Genomic DNA, 25,434 nt, shown 5'->3' with positions numbered 1-25,434 from the left:
TCCAGATTTTTGAAGATTTCTGTTAATTTTCTCACAGATATATATTGAAAACCTGAGAAAGTTCTGAAAAAAACATTAATAATCAATAAAAATTCAAATTTCGCGCGCTTTGCCTTCGCAGTTGGCCTAGAAAACCCCCGACTCGGCCACCAGAAACAACTTTGCTTTTTCGATGCGGTTTTTTTTTGCATTTTTATGGGAATCCACATAGATTTCTGCGTCAGATGAAGCAATAAAAATTTAAATTAAACAAAATATTAAAAAAAAACATTTTAGATACAAACGCCAAATGGAGCTGATCATAACGGAAAAAGTGAAAGAAATGGAGGAGGCCGATCATCAGAAGCAGCTTCTTTAAGCAATTTTTTTCGATTTATTTTTAGTGCCAAAATTATTGTTTAGTTCAAAATTTCTCCTTACCTCACTTTTTCGTTTTTTTGAAACATTTTTTTGTACATAAATTTTTTCGTCGTTTTTTTTAAATTCTTCGTTTGATGTCGTATGGTTTCTTGTGCCATTTTTGATATTTGAATTTTTCATAAAACTAAAGATTTAAACTTTAAAAAAATCCAAAATTTCCAGAAAAATGGGAATGTGGGAAGATATCAACAACATCACATGGCAAGACTTCGAGGCGTGGACCAAGACTACAGACTTCATAATTACCGTAGTCGTCATTGTGGTTTTTTGCCTGGTAGTCTGTGTGGTGGGCCCACTTGCCTGGTATCTGTGAGTTTTTTTTTCCAAACTGTATTTTAAAAAATCCGCCAAAAGAAAATTCTCAATAGAGCGCATTTTCAGCTCTCACAAGTACGCTGAATCGCGAACGATTATGCTGGAAAATGGTCCAGAGGCGTATGACGAAGATGATCCACGTAGAGAACGAGCCAGGGTGCTCCGCCACGAGCACATGCGACAGCTAGCCGAGAAGAATCGTCGAAAAGAAGCCAAACGCCAACGATTCATCGAAGGACGGACCCCCTACCAGAGGTACAACGCCGTGGTGATGGAGATGGGAATTCGGTATGATGCATTCCGAGAACGGATAAGCGATCGTTGGCAAAACTGGCGGTATTCTGCACCGCCACCAGGACCTCTTCAGCAGCGTCCGGTGGAGCTGGACTCCTTGAACGGTTGATTTTTTTTTCCTACTACATCAGTGTTTCTTTTCTGTTAGCTCTTCCAAAATTTCCAATTATTTACCTCCTCAGATTCGTGCTTTCTACTTTCTTCGTTATTATTGTTGAACTATTCCTTGTTACTCGCTTTATCTCTGGGCATAACTCTTCGCTATCTTTTCTAGAACTAGATAATAAACATCTTTTTACATTTTAGAGATCTTTGTTGCAATTATGGGGGAAAGAAATGAAAGAAAAATTGGGGGACATATATAATTACTCTTAAAACTAATATTATTCAAATAATGACAACCGGAATCGAGCGTCTTCACACTCAGCATTGAAACAAATCGAGAAAACAATTATAAACACATTGAAAGTGAGAACACTTAGTTCAGGAACATTCCCATGACTCCTCCCGCCTCCGCTTGCTCCTTGACGAACGTTTCAAAGTATTGGTAGATGATTGTGACGGCCAAAAGGATACCAGTTCCCGATCCGATGGCTCCCATGAAGTCAGCAGTCACAGAGAGAGCTCCAACACAGAGTCCTCCGAAGGCAGCGGCAGTTGGGATGTACCTGTTGAGCTCGTGGATCATCGACGCCTCACGGTGACCTCTCATAACCATCTGTCTATCCTTAAGTTGCTTGGCAACGTCCTTGGCAGAAGATCCGGACACATCAATCCAGGATTTGGAGAAGAAGGCACAGGTTCCGAGCATGAAGACGATGTAGACGATGCAGTGAAGTGGATCATTGTACATCTCTGCGAAGGAGTGTGGTGGGGATAGGTAGTAGCAGAGTCCTCCGGTTGGGATGCCTCTCGCGTTGTTATCATCACCCCATTTTCCGAAGATGTCAACGAAGATGTTTCCTCCCCACTTGTTAGCGAGCATCTGGAAAAAAAAGAAAATGACTTTTTGAATTTTTGAAGGTCGTTTTCCTAGTTTGACCCAAAAAGAAACTGATAATCAATTGCAGGGAAGCCGACCTTCAAAAATCAATAATCGATTTTTGAAGGCTGGATTCTTAGCTTGAGTAAAAACAAACCTGAGAGATGACGAAGATATTGGAAACAAGAGCGGATTGCAGAATAATCGGCATGTTTGAGGTGTAGAAGAGCTTGATTGGGTAGGTAGCATACTGTCCACGCTGGCGAGACGACTTGATCGGAAGCTCAACTCGGAATCCTTGCAAATAGATAACAATCGAGAAAATGAAGACAGTAGCCAACAAATTCATCAAATTCGGGAGATGTCCACGATAGAACGCCTCACGGAGAGCTCGAATCTTGTCGGAGCGGGTGGCGAGAAGATGGAAGAGAGCGATGGCGGCTCCTTCGAACTCAGTACCACGTCCACTGTTGATAGTAGCTGGCGAGAACGTTTTCCAGATGATTGTCTCGCAAATGTTGGTGGCAATGAAGAGAGAGATTCCCGAGCCAAGACCGTAGCCGTTTTGAAGGAGCTCGTCGAGAAGGAGGACGATGAGACCGGCAATCGTGAGCTGGACGACGAGAAGGAGGCAAATTCCGGCTCCAATCTCTGATGGGTCGCCGTACATACCAGTCATGACGTAGACAAGGGCTTGTCCGATTGTGATCAACATTCCGAACACTGAAAATTGTTAGAATTAGAATGAAAAGCCTTCTAGACGGCTTACACTTCTGCGAAGCGTTGAAAAGAGCGCGTTCCTTCGGCGAATCTCCAACTTCGATGACCTTAATACCCGCGAGCAGCTGCATGATCATTCCGGAAGTGACGATTGGCGAGATTCCGAGCTCCATCAGCGTTCCACGATTCGACGCCATAATGGCACGCATCCAGTAGAGGGGGTCGGCAGAGTCGGATGTCATGATGCCGAAAAGTGGGATTTGACAGCAGACAAGGTAGATGAAGAGCGTCACAGCCGTCCACATCACCTTCTCGCGGAACTGAATCTTCCGTTCTGGCTTCGCCACCTCGGGCACAAACGAGCAGAACGGTTTGATGTATTCTAGGAACATCGCTGAAAAAAGGGGGAATTTTTCAGCATGTTCAGGGAGAAAAACAAGAGAAAACGGGAAAATTGATAAGAAAAAGAGTAATTAGACTGTGAAGCCCACGAAACAATCGGCAAAAACCACAAAACTGCTTCTGAAAAACCCAAAAAAGGAAAATGAAAAAATGGGAAATTTGAAGCAATTTCAGTGAGAAAAAGAAGGGAAAACAGGGGAATTCGATGAGAAAAAGGGTATTGTGACTATCCGACATACGAAAAAATCGGGAAAATCCCAAAACTGTATCTGAAAAAGCCCAAAAATAGCTTCTGGAATCAAGACTCAAATCCAACGAGACAAAACACGTGGAAGAGGCGACACATGCGACAACAAGTGTAACCGTAGTCAAGGTGATAATTATTCCGCGCCAATTCCCCAGTCCCGGTGGAATTTTCGCGGTTGTTTACCCGCTAACAACCCCTTATTTGATTAAAAATAACTTTTTGACTGATATTTGTCAACAAAAACCGAGAAATTTGAAGCAAAACTTTAGAAAAAGCGCTGAAAATATTGCCGAACTGCAAAACAATTAAAGACGCACATGCGGAAATTTACATGGGTCTCGCAACGATTTTCGCGCGCTACCGAAATTCGAAAATTGCGCATTGCCTATTTTCGAGCGGAATTTCGGGAAATTTTCTTTAAAAAATATAGGAAAAAATGCTGAAAATTTCGAATAAAAATTTTAAAGTAAGCTGAAAATTGATAATTTATTGAAAAATTCTGGAAATTTACAGATTTTTCGTTGAAAACTGCCGAAATTCGAAAATTGTCAACTTCGCCGATTTTTTGAGCATTTTTTGCTGAAAATAAAGAAGCAAATGCTGAAATTATCGATTCAAAATATAAAAAAATAGCGGAAAATTTAATTTTTACATTCTGAAAAGTGTTTTTTTTCTCGAAATTCCTCAAAAATTGAAAAATTTCGAATTTTTAACCGATTTTTCGCTGAAAATTCAATTTTATTTCCAGAAAAAAAGCTAAAAAAAATAAAAAAATAGGGATGCGAAATGTTAAAAAAAACAGAAAGTTGAAATCTTTTTTTTCGAAAAATTCTAGAAATTTCAGTAAAAAACGAATATTCAGATTTCTCGACGAAAGTTCGTTTTTTTGTAATTCTGACAGAAGAGATTCCTGAAAATGTTTTTCCTAAAATTCCACTTCGCGCCAGAAAGATCGCTCCAGAGAAAATCTGAAAACAAAAATCAAAAAATCACAGAAAAAAACTATTTATTCAATTTTCAATTCACTCCTCTTCCTTCTCCAAAATTCAATATCCAAACAAACATTATTAAAGAAGTAACCCAGAGTTAAAATATGCAAAAATGCGAACCCGGCAGTTAGCGGAAATGCAGAAATATTAAAATTGATAACATCCAAAAATCCCTGAACCACTACATTCATCGCGATTGTTTCTCCAACGCCTTCTTGTCCCAAGAAGAAGAAAACTCCGAAAATTCCAGGGGTTACTGTAAGCAGCATGAGAGTAGCCATGATTCTTCGGCACCCATGTTCTCCAATTCTCTCTCGGAGCTTCTGAACTTCCGGGCGCTCCCAAATCTGCCAACCGATTCTCTCCACAATGAGTTCGGTGGCCGAAAGAGTGACCCAGAAAATATAGTGTCTTCTGGTCCCGTGCCAAGCCAAGACCACTCCAAAAACTGCACAAAGAGCTGCAAGCCCTCTTAAAATTGATAAAACCAGAGGTAGGGGTTTTCTCATGACTGGAATGTAGACTTGATGCTTTAAAAATTGATAAAGCCCATTATCAAAATGTCTCCACATCCTGGAGTACAGGGAGACACGAGATATGCAAATGGGTGGTGGGGGCGGTTGAAATCCATCGAGGGCCGCGAAAAAGGCGGGTACACCGAAAATGACAACGTATTTGACATGGAATAGTTGACCAGCAACGTAGGCGATTGCGCAGACTGAAAAAATTTTTCGATTTTTTTGAATTTTTTTGGGGCACAGTTGACCTGAATACCAGTCAATTTCCAGGCCATTTGCTATGATGGGCCAGAAAAGCCAAATTGCAAAAGTTAGGCCACCATGTTTGAATGATCTAGAAAACACGCCAGGTGGATATCAGGCCATTTCTAGGTCATTTACCATGGTGGCCTAACTTTTGCAAGTTGAATTTTCTAGGCCAACACCTTTTTTGGCCTAGAAATACCCAGATATTGACTTGGCGTGTTTTCTATGCCATTTACCATGGTGGCCTAAAAAGTCATGTTGAAAAAGTTAAGCCACCACACTCACATGGCCTAAAAAATACGCCAGTCGAATATGAGACTATTTCTAGCTCATCTACTATGGTGGCCTAGAAGACTCCACTTGCAAAAGTTAGGCCTCATGTTAAAACAGACCAGAGAACACACCAGTTGAACACCAGATCATAGAAATGGCCTTATACTTATCTGGTGTGCTTTCTAGGAAATTTTTAAATGGTGGCCTAACTTTTGAGAGTTTAGTTTTCTAGGCCACCAACTTTAATTTTTTGAAAATTCTTTCAATCTAAATGTTCGAATTTAATTTCGAAAATATTTCAAAATCAGCCATTTTCTTGAAAAATAGCGCCTAATTCGAAAAAGGGGGCGGAGCCTACAAACATACCTTCATAAACATTCAAGCTATTGACCAACGAGTCCGGCGAATTGAACAACGCTTGCACATGAATGAAATGCAATAAAAAATCGATAAATGCACCCCAAAAAGCCAGCCGTACTCCAAACCAAATCGCACTTTTTTTCGTCTCCCAACAAAAAATCTCTCGATTTTTTTCCCATTTTTCGAATTGCTCTTTGAAGTCCTCGAAACGAACGATTAGTGTCATAGAGTACGGTAGGTAGGAGAAGTAGAGAAGTGATTCTTCCAGAAGTTTCCAGAAATTTCTGAATTTTGGACCATCGGAGAGGTAGAGGGCAAAGTTCAGAATTTTGATGGATCCGTATAAATAAATATTGAATTCCCGGTAGAAAATATGGGTTCCAGAGCTGAATGGGACGTATTGAGTGGCTTTTGCAATGAAACTGATGCATAGAATCCAGGGAACGAGTTTGGCTCCGCCCATCAGCCACGTGGCAAAAATTACAGTAGCTGCGAAGGCGTAGAGGACCACGATGCATTGGAAACTGAAAGAAAATTGAATTTAGAGGTTTTAGATTTGGCGGGAAATTCAAAAATTTTGATTTTCAGAAGTTCCTATAACTTCTAGAATTTTACTTTTTTTAATTTTCAAAAATTTCAACACGATGGTCTAACTTTCGCAAATCGAGTTTTCTAGGCCACCGTAGTAAATGAACTAAAAATAGCCTAATATTCGTCTTGTGGGTTTTCTATGCCATTTTAACATGGTGGCCTAACTTTCTCTACATGATTTTTTTAGGCCACCACATTAAATGGCCTAGACAAATTTCAAAATCAAAATTGCTACCTGCTCATATGAATATGGACCAAAAAACCCGTCAAAATGAGTGCATAACGAGAGATTGGAGACGGCAGACAGTGTTTGGAGAGGTAGATTCTGGAAAAATGGCTTATTGGGAATTTGAAAAATTGAAAAATTCAATTTTTTGAATTTTTTGAAAAATTAGGTCAGAAAAATCTAGGTCACGACGTAGAAAAAATTAGGTCATGACCTACAAAAAACTAGGTCATGGCCTAGAAAAATCTGGGTCATGACCTAGAAAAACTAGGTCACGACCTAGAACAAACTAGGTCATGACCTAGAAAAACAAGGTCATGACCTAGAAAAATTAGGTCATGGCCTAGAAAAATCTGGGTCATGACCTAGAAAAACTAGGTCACGACCTAGAACAAACTAGGTCATGACCTAGAAAAACTAGGTCACGACCTAGAAAAAATTAGGTCATGGCCTAGAAAAAAAATAAGGTCATGACCCAGAAAAATTTAGGTCATGACCCAGAAAAATTTAGGTCATGACCCAGAAAAAAAAAGGTCAAGACTGAAAAGGTCATGAAAAATTAGGTCATGACCTAGAAAAATCTGGGTCATGACCTAGAAAAATCTGGGTCATGACCTAGAAAAATCTGGGTTATGACCCAGAAAAAACTAGGTCATGACCCAAAAAAAAACAAGGTCATGACCTAGAAAAAATTAAGTCACGACCTCGAAAAATTAGGTCATGACCCAGAAAAATTTAGGTCATGCCCCAGTTTTTTTTTTCGAAATTGCTCACCCTAAACTGTGCAGACCGTAATCCAGTAGTAAATGCCATACAGTTTGCCTATAATACGCCCATTCAGCATCCGACAAGTCCATTTTCCATCCGGGCAAATAGCTGGAAAAACTGTTTTCTTTAAAGGCGCATATCTCAAAAAATACGGTAGGTATCAAAAAGTAGTTAACTACAAAAATGTAAAACATAAAATTTCATATATTTTCGTAGTTGATTATTTTTGAATAGCTTTTTTGGTTTTTGAGATATGCGCTTTTGAAGTTATAGCGTCGGACAAAAAAACGCCTACTTAAAAGGCGCATGTCTCAAAAACTACGGTAGCTATCAAAAAGTTGCTCACAGACAAAATACGCAAAATTTTATGTTTCACATTTTTGTTTTTTGTAACTTTTTGCTCGCTATTCTAGTTTTCGAGCTATGCGCCTTGGAACTTTACAAACCTACTATCCTGCATCCAATGCTTGATCCATCCCTTGGCTTTTCCATTCGAGACCCAATAAGCGATGACAAAAGCGAAAAGGGAGTGGAAAATCCAAATGGACCATGCTAAAACCCTTTCGGGTTTTGGAAGAGGTCCAGGGATACTAGGTGACGACGTTTTCATATTGTAGTTGTTGGAAGAAGACGTCGGGAAAGTGGGCACATTTTCTGTAAATATTAGGAATAAAAAGAACGTAGTTATGATGTTTGTGGAAGTGTATAGTAAGGAAAACATTTGTTATTGGTTAGCATACATAATGGGGTCGTGGCTGGCCGTAACGAGAAACTATGAGTTACAGTATCATTGTTCTAAGAAAAAGCTATTATTATTGTTGTCTGAGAAAAAAAGGTTAGAGAGTATTTTTTGCAGTCTGAATACGGTAGCAAGCTCGAAGCGGCAAGCCTAAATAGCACATATTAGGTGGAGACGCAGAGAAAAACTGTCTGCGTCTCAACCTTTTTTTCTCAGACGACAATAATTTCCATTTATCAATTTTTCAAAAAATTTCAATTTTTAATACTCAAAAAAAGAATGATTCTCGAACGTCTATTTTTATCATCTATTTTGAGCAAATTTGAATCCGAAAAATGTTTTGGTCGGAATCTTCTCAGTCTATAGTTATTTTATTTTGATAAACATTAGTTTTTCTCGATTTTCCTTACAACTTTTTGAAACTGTGAATAAAAGATTTTTCTCTGTTTTATCAGTTGCTCATTCTTGATTAATCTAATAAAGAAATTCAAAAGATTTCTATCAATACTTGAGCTTATTGAAATTTGGAAAATCACATTTTTAAAATTAAAAATTCTTGAAAACGATTGTAAGCACGCTCTACTGCATTCTCAATAATCTCACTTGGGTTCAGCCAATGGGTCAGAAGTCGCGCCCCAGTAAATGTGAGATTTTAGAAAAAATTCGCTGCTGAATTATGTGGCTGAGGATCAAACTTTTAAACGTTGGACAAAAAAAAAATCACGCGTTGCAACTCCTTGATAAAAACTAATTAGGTCAAATCCACGTCAACTTGGAAATTATTAAATTTCTTCTATCTTTTTGTTGAAAATTTCGAAAAAAAAGCGGTTACACTTGGGTTCAAGCCAACGGGTCAAAAACGCGCTCCAAATAACTTTTAGGCCAAAAGAAATTTCATAATTTCCAAGTTGACGTGGATTTCACCTAATTAGTTCTAATCAAGGAGTTGCAACGCGTGATTTTTTCGTGCAACGTTTAAAAGTTTGATCCTCAGCCACATAATTCAGCAGCGAATCTTTTCTAAAATCTCACGTTTACCGGGGCGCGATTTCTGACTCATTGGCTTGAATCCAAGTGCGGTTAAAGGGGGCGTCCGCTAATTCCAAAATTTTTGAGATTTTCATATCAGAAGTTTGGGTCGGGAAGAAAATTCCCTTGGAGCATAGCCAGAAAATCACTCGTTCTTAAGATATATGTCAAAAACAGGTCATAATAAAGACGTGAATTATTTTCCCTATTATTCTCCCTAATCTGCGCCCTCTACGTTGATTTTTGTTGACCTGTTTTTGGCATATATCTTAAGAACCAGTGATTTTCGGACTATCCTCTAAGAGAGTTTTCTTCCCGACACAAAATTCTGGACCGATTGATATAAAAATCTCAAAAATTTTGGAATTAGCGGACGCCCCCTTTAAGCAAATAATGTGTTAAAATAAAAGTAGAAAACTTTTCTGAAATTTTTGAAACCTTAAAAATTGCGATTTTGATGTTTTTTCATACATGTAAGCCAAAAAAATAAATGATAACAAAAGTCACTCAAAAATTGGAACAATCTGAAAAAATATAATTTTTAGAATTCCTGAAACGGCAAAAATTCAAGTTAGGGTATTTTCAAAAAAACAAGAGATCCGCAGTTAATGAAAACCTTTTCAGAACCTTCCCAAAAAATAGAAATTATTTGAACAAAGAATTTAAAAAAAATATGAGCAACTTGTTTAGAACATTCTGGAACTTTGAAAAAATTCGGAAAACATTGAAATGGTGCAAACCTAGAACAGAAAGCTGAGTTATCATAAAAATGTGTAAAAATCAAACAAAAATAAAAGAAGGGTGTTGGGAAATAAGTTCTAACGTAAGACCTGAGACGTAAGACCTTGTCGTTGTTCGTGAATGTTTGCTTTCTCTCTCTCTCTCTCTCTCTCTCTCTCAAAAGGAGGAAAACTGTGTGAAACGTAGGGAGACAACGTACTTGTTTTCAAAAGACACCCCCCCCCCCCCCCCCCACTTAACCATTCTTTTCACATAAGGTGACCTTGAAAATCGCCACGGTGACCGAGCATTGGAATAAATGAGGTATGGGATGGAAGAGGAGAAGAAGCGATTATAAAACAGAGAAAACTTTGGGATTATATGGAGTGGAAATTGGAATTATTGGAGTCAAAAATAAAATTCTTTGAAGTTAAAAAAATGCATTTTTTTTCGATCGTTTTTTAGGGCCCCTACGTTTGACCCAACTTGGATAGGTTCCTATAAAAGATATCAAAAAGTTGTCAACTGATAGTGAAAGAATGTAACTGATAAGATGATAATCATTTTTTCAGTGGACAAGTTTTCGATAGCTCTCACAAGAACCGAGATAAACTAGCTGAAACTTAGTAGCTCAACTCATTGAGAGGTGCAGGCTGAGTTCAAATTTACTGTTTCTATAGAAATTGGAACAATCAACTAAAATTTAATAATTCAAGATCTTCATAGCATATTTCCTAGTTTTGAGTTTCCAGCCAGAGCGAAAATAATGGTTTTCGAAACAAACAAATCCCCGAAAAATTCAACAGTTCAAAAATGTTACTGTTTCGAAACATTGGTTTTACTGTACCAGATAACGTCAAATCGTTGAGCCAGATCCTTGCGCTTCAGACCCATCTGGATGCCCTGAACGACCGCTTCTTGGACCGCCAAAGTAGACGTTTTGTTGTTATGTTTTCTACCCATCTATAGGAACAAAACTCATTACAAACAAACCAAAAAAATTGAAAAAAAAACAAAAAAAGTGAAAACTCTGAAAAACTGAAAAAATTCGAAAATATGATTTTTTTTAGCAATTGCGCGTCTGATATGGTGTCTGCGGACTTGATATTTTTTTGGAATATTTCTGAGCCTTTCAAAAACATACATACGAAATTTCAGAGTACTAGCTCTCATAGTTTTTAAGATACTCTCGAAAAACTAAAAGTTGATTTCTTTTTGTCCGGTACTGTATCACTGAATCAATGATGATTCTAAAATTGGCTTTCGAAAAGAATGGTAAGAAAATTCTAGAAAACTCTCTGATAGATATTGAAGTAGATTCAGGGATTCGAAGTTTGAGAATCTGAAATTGTGTGTTTCAAAAACTATGTATTTCTTCAAATTTTCATTTTTTCATTTTCTGAGTCTTTCATTTTCTGAGTCTTTCATGTCCTGCCCTCTAATGTTTTATTACACCTGATCAATAAACAAATTAAAATTAAATTAAAAAGCACAATTTAACTGATATTGACAACATGCATGAACCTTAAGCTAACAAAATTATATGAAATTAACCAATACTAATGCAGTCAATGCCCTAGGAAGTCCCAAAACGTTTAGTTGAAACGGCAAAAAAACATAGAAATCGGAAAATCAAAATAAAATTTTCCGACAAATACAGTAAGAATTTTGTTTTTCAAAACAATTAGTTTCAGTTTCAAAAATGCAGTTTCAGAATAAGAATAACTAAAGGTTTTTCTTTTGAATTTTTTTTGCAGAAGTCAGCTTAACGAAAAGTTAACAGAAATAAAAGGATTACCAGTTTCAATGAGTTTTCTAAAGATTGAAACTTCTCTTCAGAACTTATTATTAGCAACATATTTTTCTTTAATTTCTCGAATTCAAAACTTGTTTTCATTTTCTAAAACCAAAACTTGGCGGGAAATAAGAAACATTTTTTGTTGAAAGTGAGCTGATAAAATTACAGGAATATCTTCTTTTTTTTTTCCAAAAAGAAACTTTCTTGAGGTTTTTCATCCTGGAGAATCGAAAATGTCAAAATTACTTTAATTAACAATTTTTTAAATAAAAAACATTAGTTGCGGTTTCAGAATAAGCATAACGACATAAGTATTTCTGTAGTTATGTTTCACCAGTGTTCTCGAACGAAACAAATTCTAATATAACTGTTAACAATAGGATTTTGAGTAGTTGTATCAAACCTCCATCAATCGGAAATACCAAAAAACTGCATTTCAGATCATACACTTTGACAAATCTAAGTATATTGCTTCTGGACGAAATTTGATAAGGTTTTTTGTTGATATTGATAGGGAATTATTTTTGATCCAGAAAAACCCGATCCCGAACATCCTGGACAAAATTTTCAAAAGATACCAAATTTCCATTAATCGGAAGCAACTAAAATAAAGAACAAAATTACAGTAAGAATATGTCTTTTTTCAAAAAGAGGAGTTCCAAAAATTTTAAAGTAGCCGGATATAATTATCTTTCAAGTTTGCACCTCTTGAGATTTAAAAATCCTATGGAGAGTTGAAAATATCAAAACTACTTCTGATTAATTTTTTTTCAAAAAAGTTTTGTTTACTGTTTCAGAATAAGCATAACCATGTAGGTATGTCTGTGGTTATGTTGCGTCAGTTCCTAAAATGTTAACATTCCATTAACAAAATCCCCTCGAGTAGGTAAACTTACTGTCAATATATTGGAGGTGCTGAGCTGCACGGTTGCAAAAAATAGTTTGAAAGAAATCAGCTTCTTCAAAAATGTTTTCGAAAATTTCGTTTTGCTCAAATCAGCTAAACGGAGAAAATGCCGTTTTCTTGTACATATTGCGATAAAGTTAACATTTTGAAACATTAACAATTGAAAAAAAAATCAATTTCAATTTTCATTATGGGCCTCTAAATTTGGTAAAATTCTTCTCTTTCATTTTCCATTTTGCTCCATTATTTTTCCCTCTTCCTTGTTCTCCTATTTTTCTCATTTTCCGCTGTCACTATCTCGTTCTCTGCGTCTCTCGTGCTCCTCACACTCTCCCCATCCCTATTTGGCTGCCCGCGTCTTCTCCCTCTCTCTGCTCTTTTTCAATTTTCGAGCAACATCTCCTTTTTCTTGCTCTTCTTCTTCTCTTGTTTCTTCTACTCCGAAATTTTGCATTTTGCAAACATCGATTCTTCGAAATAAAAATAGACAAAAAAGCCAAGTGACAGGTCTCCAGGACCCTGTGATTTACGACAAACGATGGAGGTGAGCAATCAGAAATTTTGCGCAAATTTTTCTTTTTAGTATCGAGTAAAAGAGCATTCGGAATTTTTTTTTTCGATTTTTCTCAAAATGCCTCCAAAAACAAACCGAAAAACCATTAAAAATAATGAGGGAAAAAAGCATCGCAAGGTAGGTTTTCCTCATAGTTAATTAGAGATGAAAACAAGTGAATTGAAAAACAAATCTAATTTTTTAAAAGTTTTCAATTTCCCCGCCCAATTAGGATAGTCGCGATTATTCGTTTTTAACCTATTTCTAATGGTATTTGAAAACATTTTGGCTTGGCGGGTATCCGAAATATACGGATTACGCAATCATTTAGATACTCAGAAAAGTAAATTTAAAAAATTCGGTATTTTTTTCCTAAAAATTTCGAAACCGAAAAAAATTGTGGATTTTTTTTGTAATCCCGCCAAAAGTGGTACCTCTCAATTTTCGACTTTTGACCTATTTTTAATGATAGTCTCGAGTTTTTCGGTTTGGCGAAACTTGAAACCTCAAACAATGACAATACTAATGAATTAGAGAATTTCGATTTTTTATCTGAAAATTTCGAAACTGAAAAAATAAAAACAACTCCCTCCAAAAATGGAAATTCTCAACTTTCGCCTTTCAAGCTATTTGCAATGGTAGTCGAGAAAATGCACGTTTGGTGCGTATTCGAAATATGGCGAGATACGAAAAACGAAATTAAAATATTCAGTTTTTTTTTCTGAAAATTTCGAAACTTTAAATTTGTAAAAATTTCCTCCGAAAATTTAAAATACTCTATTTTCGTCTTTTTCGATACTATTGATGCTAACTTAGCCAGTTCTAGCGGGAACTTGGAAAATGATAGCCAAGAAATACAGAATCGAAATGCTCAAAATTTTGGTTTCTTCTCTGAAAATTTCAAAACTGGAATTCGATCTGGAACATTTGGTCTTGGTCGAAATTTGAAATCTGCCAGAAAAAATGAGTTCGAATTGGGAATTTAGAAATTTTGGGTTGATTCTGGAAATTTCGAAACAGCAAAAACACTGTTGAGTGCACAATTTGGATGATAACCTAGCCACTTTAAAACTTGAAAAACTATTTGGTGAAACTTCGATATCAAAAATTACAAACACTTGTTTCTTTTTTCTGAAGTTTTTGAAACAGAAAAAAAATTCAAAATCAATATCTTTAAAACTGCAAATTTCAAAAATCCCAGATCGAAGAGGACCGTCTCGGGATGCGAATCCAATCGGAGACCATTGAGTTGACCAAGGATGAAAAAGGAGTTGTTGGTATTTCGATTGGTATGTCTCTTTAAACAAAATTTCAGCATTTTTTCTAGTTTAGTATGAAGAATATGCTTTCAAATCAAATACCGTTTGAGTTTTTCAAAACATTTGAAAAAAAAGCACTTTCTAAAAATTCACTGATTCAGCTACATACCTAATATCTTTTATCTAGTTCTTGTTAGTTTCTAATGCACTAGTGATTCAAAACGAAATTTTGAAAGAGCATAGAATTAATTAGCAAGGGCCTAGAGAACTCCAGAATTTTCGGATTCACAGAAATTTTGCAAATTTTCCAGGCGGTGGCGGTCCATATTGTCCATGTGTGTACGTGGTCCAAGTATTTGACAAGTCGCCAGCATTCAAAGATGGACGGATTAGATGTGGAGATGAGATTGTGGCAATAAATGGGATTACCGTGAAGGGAGAACGAAAATCAGCAGTAGCGCAATTGATACAAGTCAGCTTGAATCCTGTGAAGGTGAGTTTTCAAGAACTAATTTTTACGAAAATTTGGAAAAAAATCAACGATAGACCACATTTGCAAAAATTGTCTAATAAAGGAGGGTGAAAAAAGAGAAACTATGCTAAAATCAGAGACTATGTTTCTGAAATATCTGAAACATTAAAAATTTGAAGAAAATGTTTTTGTTTTGGTCCGGCACTGTATCATTAATCAAACATCTGTAAGCTCATTTTTAAACCTTGTAAACATCATACCTCAGTGAGTATTCAGTACTAAGAGCTTCAAAATGAGTATAATCATGTCTTACTTTCCTTGTTTTTGAAAACCTTGAACCTTTATGCGCCTTGGTGAAAATTCAAAAATATTAGTTTTATGCAAAAATTTAGCAAAATAGAAATGTTATCTTGTTTTATGTAAGAAAAAAAAAACGATTTTCATGGCAATTCCAAAAATCAACGATAGAGCAAATTTTCAAAACTGTTGAGCCGATAGCTTCAAGATAACGGAGTAAAAATCAGAAGCCCGATATCTGGAATTTCTAAAACATTAAAATATTCAATTTTCGAAAAACAACTTTCAGATAACAATAAACAAACTGGACGACGCCAATACCAAAGGCAAGACACTGGACATTTTGATCAAGAAAGTGAAACATAAAGTCGTGGAATTTATGGACCAAGACTCGGCAGATGCCCTAGGCCTTTCCAGAGCGATTCTGACAAATGATCCATTGGCAGAAAAGGAGAAGATACTGGAGGAGAATGCGGAATTCTATAGGCATTTGGTCGCTTATTTTGGCGATATGTTCCAGTATCAACAGAAGATTTCCGAGTGTCAGAAAGGTACGAATTTTGATTTCTCGTATTGATGATCCTTCGCTCGTACAGAATTTTAATAAGATTTTGAAATGGGGAAAACGAAACAAATTGAACCAAAGTCTGAAGATCATCTTAAGGGGACATCTGCTTTTTTCATTTTTATCAGTACAAAAATTGGAAAAAAGGGGGTTCTTTCAGAAATCGGCAAATAGATGAAAACCTAGAAATTTCCGAAAAATTCTGTAAATGCAAAGTTTTGAATCTAGGTCTATTTTACACACTCCAAGATTTTCAAAAGCATCGGAAACTGGACAACCGAGATTGAAGCTTAACATTATCGACAAGTTCTAGTTCGAATCAGGGCTTTGTTAAAAAATGTTCCCCGTTTTTAAAGATTATTAAAGTACTTTTCAAATCAATAGTCTCTAATAGAACTAACTAAATGAAGAATCCGGGAGCTGCCTTTTTTCTTATGTACCGTATGACACCGTTTGAAAATAAATAATTCTAATTCTAAATCCTGAAAATGAAAAAAACGTTTTTTGGTATATCTTATTCACCGGTACTGTATGTGGTTTCTATTAGGTTGGCGGGAAAGTCTTTGTCACTCTGTTTGTTTAATCACTGTTCTCGTATATGGAGGCTGTGTATGATATCGACTCTAGTGAATAACAAGGTGATAAGAACCTTCCATATAAACAAGTCCCCATCTCCTTCCCTGCTCCTCATCTGTAATTGAAACGATATGTTTGTTCCCACTGCTATTCACATCAGACATGTTTTGATTTACCTCTTCCTATCTCACACCACGATGAAGGATTCGGAAACTTTCTTGAAGAATGTGTACAACACACATGCCCCTCACTACAATACTATTCGCAATTGGTTCCATCGTTTCGAAAAAGATGACTTCTCGCTCGATGAAAAGGATCGCTCTGGGAGACCCCGTGAGTTGGATTTGGACAAGCTGAAGCACGCATTGCAATCGGATCCATTTCAATCTAGCCGTGAACTAGCTGTCACATTCGGAGTTCACCATAGCACAGTCCTTGAAGGTTTGAAGTCTCTTGGAATGAGAAAACTTTTTGGTCGATTCATGCCTCATCTCGCGTCTCAAGCCACCCTTGACCGCCGAGTCGACGATTCGATTACTCTTCTCACTCTCCACGCGGGCGATCGATGGCTGGACCGGCTAATAACCGGAGATGAGAAGTGGGTCTTCTACGATAATCACCACAGGAAATCCCAGTGGGTTGGAGAAGGAGAGAGCCCACAGGATGTCCCCAAACCCGACCTTCATCCGAAAAAAGTTATGCTCTCTGTGTGGTGGGGAGTGGACGGCCCCATCTACTGGGAACTTCTGCCCGAGGGCAAAACAATAACTGGAGACCTCTACACTACTCAACTACGAAACCTCAAGAAAGCAGTCGACCGTTCGGCCCTGAAAGACAAGAAAGTGTACTATCAACATGATAACGCTCGCCCACATGTTTCGAAACAAGTGAAGCAGGAGCTGATGGGATATGGATGGAATGTTCTCCCTCACCCCCCGTATTCTCCTGATCTTGCTCCTTCCGACTATTGGTTATTTGGCGATATGACACGTGCCTTCGAAGGAAGAAGCTTCAATTCCCGTGGAGCGGTCGAAGCGGCACTCAAACAATACTTTGCCTCACGCCCGGCTGGATTCTACCGCAATGGAATCCATAAATTGAGGGAACGTTGGAGACATGTTGTTGATAATGATGGACAATATAATTAATTATTCGGTTATTTTTTCTTTGAGAAATAAACTATTGAAAAAGTGACAAAGACTTTCCCGCCAACCTAATATTTGACTCATAACTTTCTTCGAACTCACATTTTTGATTCCTTCCTATTGCATTTTGTAGAACCTAAAACCTTTTACAAGACTGTAGAAAACACTTTTACTTCACGTGAAATTCGTATTGAGAAATGACCGCTAGTCTTATAATTGGTGAGCATTTGAAACAGTCAATTGTTGGAGCCCTACAGAAGTAGTTCACAATTTCCGGAGTCGTCTGGAAATTGCAGAATATACTAAGCAGAAATAGAGCTTTAGGTTCGTAATTGACAACTTTTTTATACAGTTTCATCGAAGCGTCAAAAATGCCGAAGAGCTGAAATGGGAGTTATATAACTTCAAAACCGCTTATCTCATTTTGTTGGCTTAAAGTTGTCAACTATACAACTGAAGCTCGATTTTTGTTTAGTATAATCTGAAATTTTCCAACAAATTGAAAAGTTCGGGACTATTTTTGTAGGACCTCAAAGTTAACAATGTTTCACTGAAAAAAAAGAAAAATACCCCTTAACATTTTCTAAACAACATAACTTTGTTAACTTTCAATATTATAATATGAAAAAAAGATTTATAAATTTCTCGCACTAATGGCTTTAAAATGAGTATAATCATGACCTACGTTTCTTGATTTTCAAAATCTGGCGGGAAATTCGAAAATTTGAATTTTATGCAAAAACACAGTAAGATAAGAATGTTATGAACCAATTTGGTTCAACCAAATAACACAATCTATCTGGAAATCCCTAATTTTGTATCTGTAAACTAAAAACAAACATTTTTCGAAGCCTATGAAATGAAAAGTGAAACAGCGAATTCCAGAATTCGGTTCCATCTTCTGTGACCTGGCCGCCCATGAGAAGCAACAAACCGCGAACGAAGCGTTCAGTGCATTTGGTGATAAGCATCGAATGATAGCAAAGAAGCAGTCCGAATCAGCAGTTCCCCTTCAAAAAATGGTATCGGATCTTCAAGTTTACATAGATCATGTGGTCCCAGACACAAGGCTAACAATCAAAAAGTACTTGGATGTCAAATATGAATATTTGTCTTACTGTTTGAAACTAAAAGAATTGGATGATGAAGAAGTGGAGTTCATAGCTATCCAAGAGCCGCTGTATCGTGTGGAAACCGGCAATTATGAGTATAGGTGAGAAGGCGTGGCGGGAGTTTCAATTTTTTACTTTTTTAAAACACTTCAGAATGATGCTCCGGTGCCGTCAAGAATGTCGTGGGAGATTCATGAAGATGCGTGACGACGTTATGGTCAAAATCGAGCTACTCGATCAGAAACACGTCAGAGACATTGCTCAGCATCTAGCGACATTCGCCAAGACCATGTCTAAGGTTCATTTGGAGTGTGCGGAGATTCTAAAGGATCGGATCGATGTTCCGATTGAAATTGATTTGGAGCAGTTGAATTTGAGTATAAGAGAAGGAGGATCAGGGTCGAATGGAGAAAAGAGTTCAAAGAGGGATGTAGATCAAGGGGAAGCGGTGGAGGTGTTGAATGACAATCCACTGGAAGGTTAGTTTATGGGTCACCACCAAGGTGTCATTCTATTAGTGTGTACGGTATCATAGTTTTAGGAATCAAAAAAGCTGAACATGTGTTCCTTGATTTATAAAAAAAGAACAAATAGAGTTTCCAGTATTGACTAGAATTTCATGCAAAAGTAATTATGAACCATCTGAAACAGAAAATCCATTCAGAGTTTTTTGTTGCCCGTATTTTGACGTAGCGGTGTTTGCAGACACTACAGTATATTTCTTTTAAAGTAAAACATTTGATGATTGAAAACTTTGAAAATTGAAAACAGAAATGAACAATCTGAAACAGTAACCGAAAAATTTTCGCTTTTCAATTTTTTCGGTTTCACTAATTTTTGAAGATTCGAGACTTTTCAGATGAACTATTGTGAAAATAAATATCTTTACTTTAAAACCGCATTTTCCGCATTTTGAGGTGTTTGCAGACACTACAAAGTTTTTTGAAAACCTGTTACCATTGCCCATTGAAATTCCTTAAAATATGGAAAACACTAATGAACCATCTGAAACAGAAATCGAAATTGTGTTTGAAGACACTACAGTAAATTCAAAACAATTTGATCAAAATCTTGTATTGAAAGGCCGGAAAAATGAAAAAAAAAACTCATGAACAATCTGAAACAGTAACCGAAAAATTTCGAATTTTCGATATTTTTCGGATTCACTAAATTGTTAAAACGTCAAAAGTTTTTGGCTGAACTACTGTAGACTGTGAAATTTCGAAAAAATTGAAATCTTAACTTCCAGGAGACCTAATCGACGTGGAAAGTGACGATTTGACATTCCGAGAGTCCTCCAGAATCACTCTACCCCGAAATTCCATTGGTGACACTTCTCAACCACTTCTCGGTTCAGATTCTCCAACAGCAGAGTTGTCCCTAATTGATATTAGTTAATTATCTATCTTAATTGGTCTTAATTGAACACTTGTAAATAAAATTATATTGGCTTCACGTTTTTTTTCAAAATAACAAAGAAGATTATGATGAAGCAAAAAACATTATTTGAATCCAAAGTATTCATTTTTCTTAAAACAGTGAAAAAATGTAGTTTAGACTTGGTTATTCTTCAGATTTCTCTGATTTTTCAGTGGCCTCCGAAACATTTTCAGACACTTCCGAATGGTTATGAGAGTGATCTTCAGATGACGTGACGTCGTCTGGTTTGGTGGATGACGAATATTCATCATCTTCTTCACTGATCTCATCCTGGCCCACCAGTTGCATGTTCATGTTTTTGGATTCCTGAAAAAAAAACATTTTTAGGGGATGAAAAAAGATAAAAATGACTATTGGGGTCAAGGGGATTTGAACTAACAAGTGGTCGCTCGAAACACGGGCGCGCAACCCACTGCGCTATAAGAGCCATTCTAGGGAAGTGTCCACAAGACGTGGAGGAGTTTCAGTTCCTCCATACGGGCTTTGACTTCAAACTAACCGGTAAATATTTCCAAACCACGCCCACTCCACCAGTGCACAGTATCAAATTAATAATGAACAACAGAGGTTCATACCAGAATTTGATGGGCTTTGTAGTCGATGCCATAATAGTTCCAACTTTCATTAAAATGTTCATAAGAGCACCAGCAATCGTTCGAACATCAGTTGGCATCAGTTCAGCCAGTGATAGATAACACGTTTCCAGACAGAGAGATTGAGATGCGTAGGCGAAGATATAGGCTACAGTATACCACCAGGCTTCCTTGTTGTTTGTCCAGAGAGCGATGAGGATAATGATATAGGCACATATGGCTATGATTTGGGAGACTAAGAAAAGCAGACGACGTCCAAGCCAGGGGAGTTTTGGTTCAAGAAGACCTATTGTCTGGAATTCTAGTCTTTTGAGAAAAAAAAGCATTTTTTTAAAGTTTTGAGATTTTTTTCCAGTTTCAGGTAAATCTTAAATTTTGCGAAAAAAATTCATTTTTCAATTCAATTACCGTACGGAAGAGATTATTGCTAAATTTGTTATAAACATTATTTTCTCAGTTAAGCCATGATTACAAGACAATTTTGCCCAAATTTCGAATTTTCAATTGAACGATTAACTCACAATTTTCGACACCGTCAACGCAAATCCACACAAAAATTGTCCGACATAGAAATTCTTCGCCATATCTCCACTGTTCAAATCCGTGATGTAGACGGACATTCCAACGTAGAACCACCTGGAAAATAAAGATAAGCGCGCAGCTGAAATATCATTTTTGAAAGATAATTACGGTAATTATGAAACTGCACATTTTTTAGAGATTATTGGTTTTCTAGAAAAAAGGCTTGTAAACGGACCAAAAACGGACCAAAACATGACCCTTCTGTAGCTTCCTCCAGGATCAATATTTTCAAACCAAATGAATTAGGTAGGATAGAACTCAACAAGACCTACAAAATGACATTATTTTAAATACCGTACTTTGTCTATGAACAATTTTACAAGCCATAAATCAGCTTATCCGGGCATGGCTCTCCTTTTTTTGGCACTGTAACTTTGTTCATAGAGAAGCTAAAATATCCCGAATAGTACGATTTTGTAGTGCTCGTCGAGTTCTATCAAATCTAATAAAATTGGTTCAAATATCTGGAAATTGAAAGCAACTATGACAGTTCCCGTTTTCAAGACTGTTAAAACAGATAGTTTTTTGAAAATCTAAAATCGACTTTTTCCAAAATTTTCAGTTTCAGCGATTCCATTTTTGGGTGTTAAGAAGTTTTGAGTCATTTTGGATTGATGCTTACTCTTCTAATAATTCTCCTCTTTTTCCATTTCTAAAACAGGAAAATATTGCAATTCTCAAGTTGACAGTCGTTTTTTCTAGACACTGATAAACTACTTATTTCGCACTAAATCAAAGTTATGATCTCCATGTTTACAAATTCCAATTTCTGAAGCTTCTGAACGGATCAAAAACGGACCCAAGGCCGGCCGATCCGGGCCGACCAGCCCGTTTCGTCTGTACCTTTGTTCATAGACCACATACAATGGTCCAATTAGTATCATTTTGTAGTACTTGCCGAGTTTCATCATGCTTGATTTAGTTCGCAACTCAATCATAGAATTGAAGAAAACTATCGTAGTTCTCGTTTTCAAGACAGTATAAAACAGAGAATTTTTGAAAATTCAAAATCAATTTTTCCAAAAAAGTTCAGTTTCAGCAATTCCATTTTTTTTAGCAATTCCAGTTTCAGCAATTCTAATTCGAGTATTGAGGAAAATTTTGAGTATTCTCTCTTTCAATATCGTGAAAGTGGAATATCCTAAAACTATTAATTTCATATCTTCAAGGAGCGATTTTTTCAAATTTAATATTCTGCTTTCAATTCTAGTTTTTGTAAGAGAAAGATAAAAACTAATTTCGGAGCGATTTCTAATATTTTTTCACTGTTTCAAAATTTTTGTTTATTCCAAAATTCATGAGATATTTGCTGGACAGTAGAGCACATACTCTTTTATGAATTTTCATAAATTTTTAGTATGTTGTGAATTTAATTTTTTTTTCCTCGTCGTCTAAAATCACGAAAAAATAGTATATAAAAGAAACACTCACATCCAGCACAAAACCAAAAAGTTCCTTCTCAAAGTTGGACTTTTTAACAATTTCATTGGTGTAATTTTCTTCAAATCCTTCATCTCCTCTCTCGGTTTTGGCTCATATTCTAATTGACAGATCTCTGCGATCTTTTCTCTTGATCTCTCGGCTCGCTCGAACTTTTTCTGAAATATTACTGTTTCAAATTCTAGGCAATTGGGGATCTAACTATATCAAAACGATATTCAGACAATTGTTTCCCCTTTTTAATTTGGGTCATTTGCTCTTAAGGACCCTTAACCTCTTTTATCTCATTTCTTGTGAGAGTTTTCAAAAACTGGTCAACTGATAAAATAATTGAAATTTAATGATAAGCATTTTTTCAGTGAACCATTTTTTGGTATCTTTTACAGGAATCGAGATAATTTTGGTCAAAGTTAAAGATTCCAAAATTTTCAGTTTCACAACCTTATGATTTTCGGTTTGTATTACTCAAACTAGATTAGTGATCCCGTGTCAGAGGTATCTCACCTTTTGCTCCAAAAACACTGGACTTTCTGGAAGATACCAAATCATGGGGAGTACTGTAGCCGAGAGTGTCGCACATAAATACGAGGCAAGTCTCCATTCGCCAGCCAACCAGGACACTCCGACTTGCATCATTCGGGCGTTTGCCTGGAAATTCACGTTTACAATTAGGATTATATCAATAACCACCAATTGTGCAAAAACTTAATTTTTCAGAAATATGAAAAGAGTGAAACATTAAATGTTTTGTGACATACCTATACTTTCACTTTGAGCTCAATTATCTCGGTTCCTATGAGAGATATAAAAAATGTGTCAACAGATAATATGTTGGCAATATTATGATAAACAGTTCATCAGTTGACACATTTTTGACAACTCTTATTGGAACTAAGATAATTGAGCTCAACGGGAAAGTATAGGGTGACCTTCTATTGAAGTCTTTACGGTAATCTAAACAGTAAGGATCAATTATATCCATTTTTGTACAGTTAGTTTAGGTTGAATTTGAAACTGAAAGTATTCAAGTAAAAGAACTCGCCCAATTCGGGAATGTCCTCAATCTAAATCTGCGACTTGGCGTAATCATTTCCGATGAGTACGTCCATCCGACAGTCAACGTTCCAGCAACGGCGAATCCAACAATAAAACGGAAAATATAAAAGTTCATGACCCCATTGATAGCAGCTGATAGGATAAGAGCAGGAACTCCAAGTGCGATAGAGAAAATGAACACAGGACGACGGCCAATGGTATCAGAGAGGTATATAAGGACGAGGTTTCCAAGAAGGGTTCCGATGAAAGTGGCAGTGGAAGAGGAGAAGCTGGAAAAAGAAAAAAAAGTAATGAGCCCCTAGGCGGATTCGAACCCACGAGCTCTCGATCGAAAAACTAGCGCGCTACCTACTGCGCTACGACTGCAGAGGTGGGTACACAAGACTTAGACTATCGTGTGTCGCGTAGCACCGCGACGCGGCGTCATAGTCGAAAAATCCCATCCATGTTTCTCAATTATCTCGATTCCTGTGAAAGATATCAAAAAACTTGTCAACTGATAAAATATTGTTTATGCTATGATGAACAATTTATCAGTTGACAACATTTTGATATCTCCGACTAGATTTGAGATAATTGAGCTCAAGGATACGGTATACTTACTGCTTTAAACCAGTACAATCCTGTTGATAGTCAAATTGAGCTGATCGAAAATCCACTCTTTTGGCATCCAGAACACATTGTTTCTGGAATAGAAAATTTGCTCTACTGCACAATTTTGAAAAATTCAAAAAAAGATTGAAAAAAACACATACAAAATCTGTAGAATTATACGGACAAATTTGGCTATCATCCTCGCGAATGAAGTCCGTTAGGCACTTGTTTTTCATTTTGTAGCAATAGTCATCTGAAACTTTTTTTTTCGAATTTTTCAAATTCCCGCCAGGTTCTCTTACCATCAGTACAGTAAGTTTTCGGCATGTACTCCAGAAAAATGGCAAAAAGCATTTGAACGGAAAAGAAGAGGGTCATTTGGTAGAGGACCATCAGGCCGAGGTCCAGGCGCCATGTTCCTTTGAAGATTACTGTAGTTCATTTGTTTTAGTGATAATGTAGTACCTGTGATACATCCCATTATTCTTAATGGGAACTCTTTGAACCAGAGAATAAAATTATGATGTTTTAAAGGGATAGGGGTGATAAGGTGTGATAACTGATGAAAAAAGAAGGTTTTTAATAGGTTTCGTGGATTTCGTAGAACGTTTAGCATAATTTTTTCTAGATCGTGGAATATAAAAAAAGGCTGAAAATTTTTTAGAAAAAAAAGTGTATTGTTTCACAACACTATATGTGCTCTTTGAGCCCAATTATCTCGGTTCCTATGAGAGATATCAAAAATCTGTCAACTGAAAAAATGTTTATCATATTATCACCAATGTTTTATCAGTTGCCAAAATTTTGATATCTCTTATAGGAACCGAGATAATTGAGCTCAAAAAATACAATTAAAAAACAGAACAATTAAAACATTTATCCCAAGGAAAAAGTTGGTAAAATCATTTGTCCTGCTTTTTTCAGTGCATTACTTCCCACTTTTGAAAGTGCTGCTTTGCCGAAAGTGTCCGCAAATTTTCCGAATTTTTTCGAAAATTTCTTGATTCCTCGTTTCTCGCGAAGATTGGCTAGTTTTGTTGGCTGAAATAGTGGTTACAGTAATTTAAGCTCAATTATCTCGGTTCCATCAAGAGATATCAAAAATCTGATAACTGATTAAATGTTGGTGATAAACTGATAAACATTTTTTCAGTTAACAAAGTTTTGATATCTCTATTAGAAATTGAGATAATCAAGGTTGAAGTG

General features: G+C 36.5%; 3 protein-coding genes across 3 annotated transcripts; 1 reads left to right on the top strand and 2 right to left on the bottom strand.

The window, feature by feature from the left end:
- Positions 1-1,507: 1,507 nt before the first annotated feature.
- On the bottom strand, positions 1,508-7,961 carry Cbr-hhat-2 (the record flags this gene model as incomplete). The annotated part of the gene is made up of 9 exons (XM_002632555.2): positions 1,508-2,014; positions 2,169-2,734; positions 2,781-3,078; positions 3,934-3,980; positions 4,407-5,087; positions 5,773-6,290; positions 6,593-6,682; positions 7,358-7,459; positions 7,798-7,961. The coding sequence occupies 9 exons, from the start codon at positions 7,959-7,961 to the stop codon at positions 1,508-1,510; spliced, it is 2,973 nt and encodes a 990-aa protein (XP_002632601.2).
- A 5,121-nt stretch (positions 7,962-13,082) lies between these two features.
- On the top strand, positions 13,083-19,921 carry CBG21499 (the record flags this gene model as incomplete). The annotated part of the gene is made up of 7 exons (XM_045244853.1): positions 13,083-13,088; positions 14,299-14,386; positions 14,668-14,849; positions 15,415-15,676; positions 18,297-18,624; positions 18,677-19,002; positions 19,773-19,921. 7 exons carry the CDS (start codon positions 13,083-13,085, stop codon positions 19,919-19,921), a joined length of 1,341 nt encoding a protein of 446 aa, XP_045097323.1.
- Positions 19,922-20,086: 165 nt separating this feature from the next.
- Positions 20,087-24,709, bottom strand: CBG21498 (the record flags this gene model as incomplete). Its single annotated transcript, XM_045244852.1, has 9 exons — positions 20,087-20,269; positions 20,463-20,849; positions 21,078-21,192; positions 22,570-22,736; positions 23,083-23,226; positions 23,621-23,903; positions 24,238-24,481; positions 24,531-24,659; positions 24,703-24,709. 9 exons carry the CDS (start codon positions 24,707-24,709, stop codon positions 20,087-20,089), a joined length of 1,659 nt encoding a protein of 552 aa, XP_045097322.1.
- Positions 24,710-25,434: the final 725 nt, after the last annotated feature.

The sequence above is a fragment of the Caenorhabditis briggsae genome (assembly GCF_000004555.2).
Source record: "Caenorhabditis briggsae complete genome, chrIV, whole genome shotgun sequence".
In the NCBI taxonomy this organism is placed as follows: domain Eukaryota; kingdom Metazoa; phylum Nematoda; class Chromadorea; order Rhabditida; family Rhabditidae; genus Caenorhabditis; species Caenorhabditis briggsae.
The sequence above is the reverse complement of the archived record's forward strand: the minus strand, read 5'-3'. Positions and strand labels throughout refer to the sequence as shown.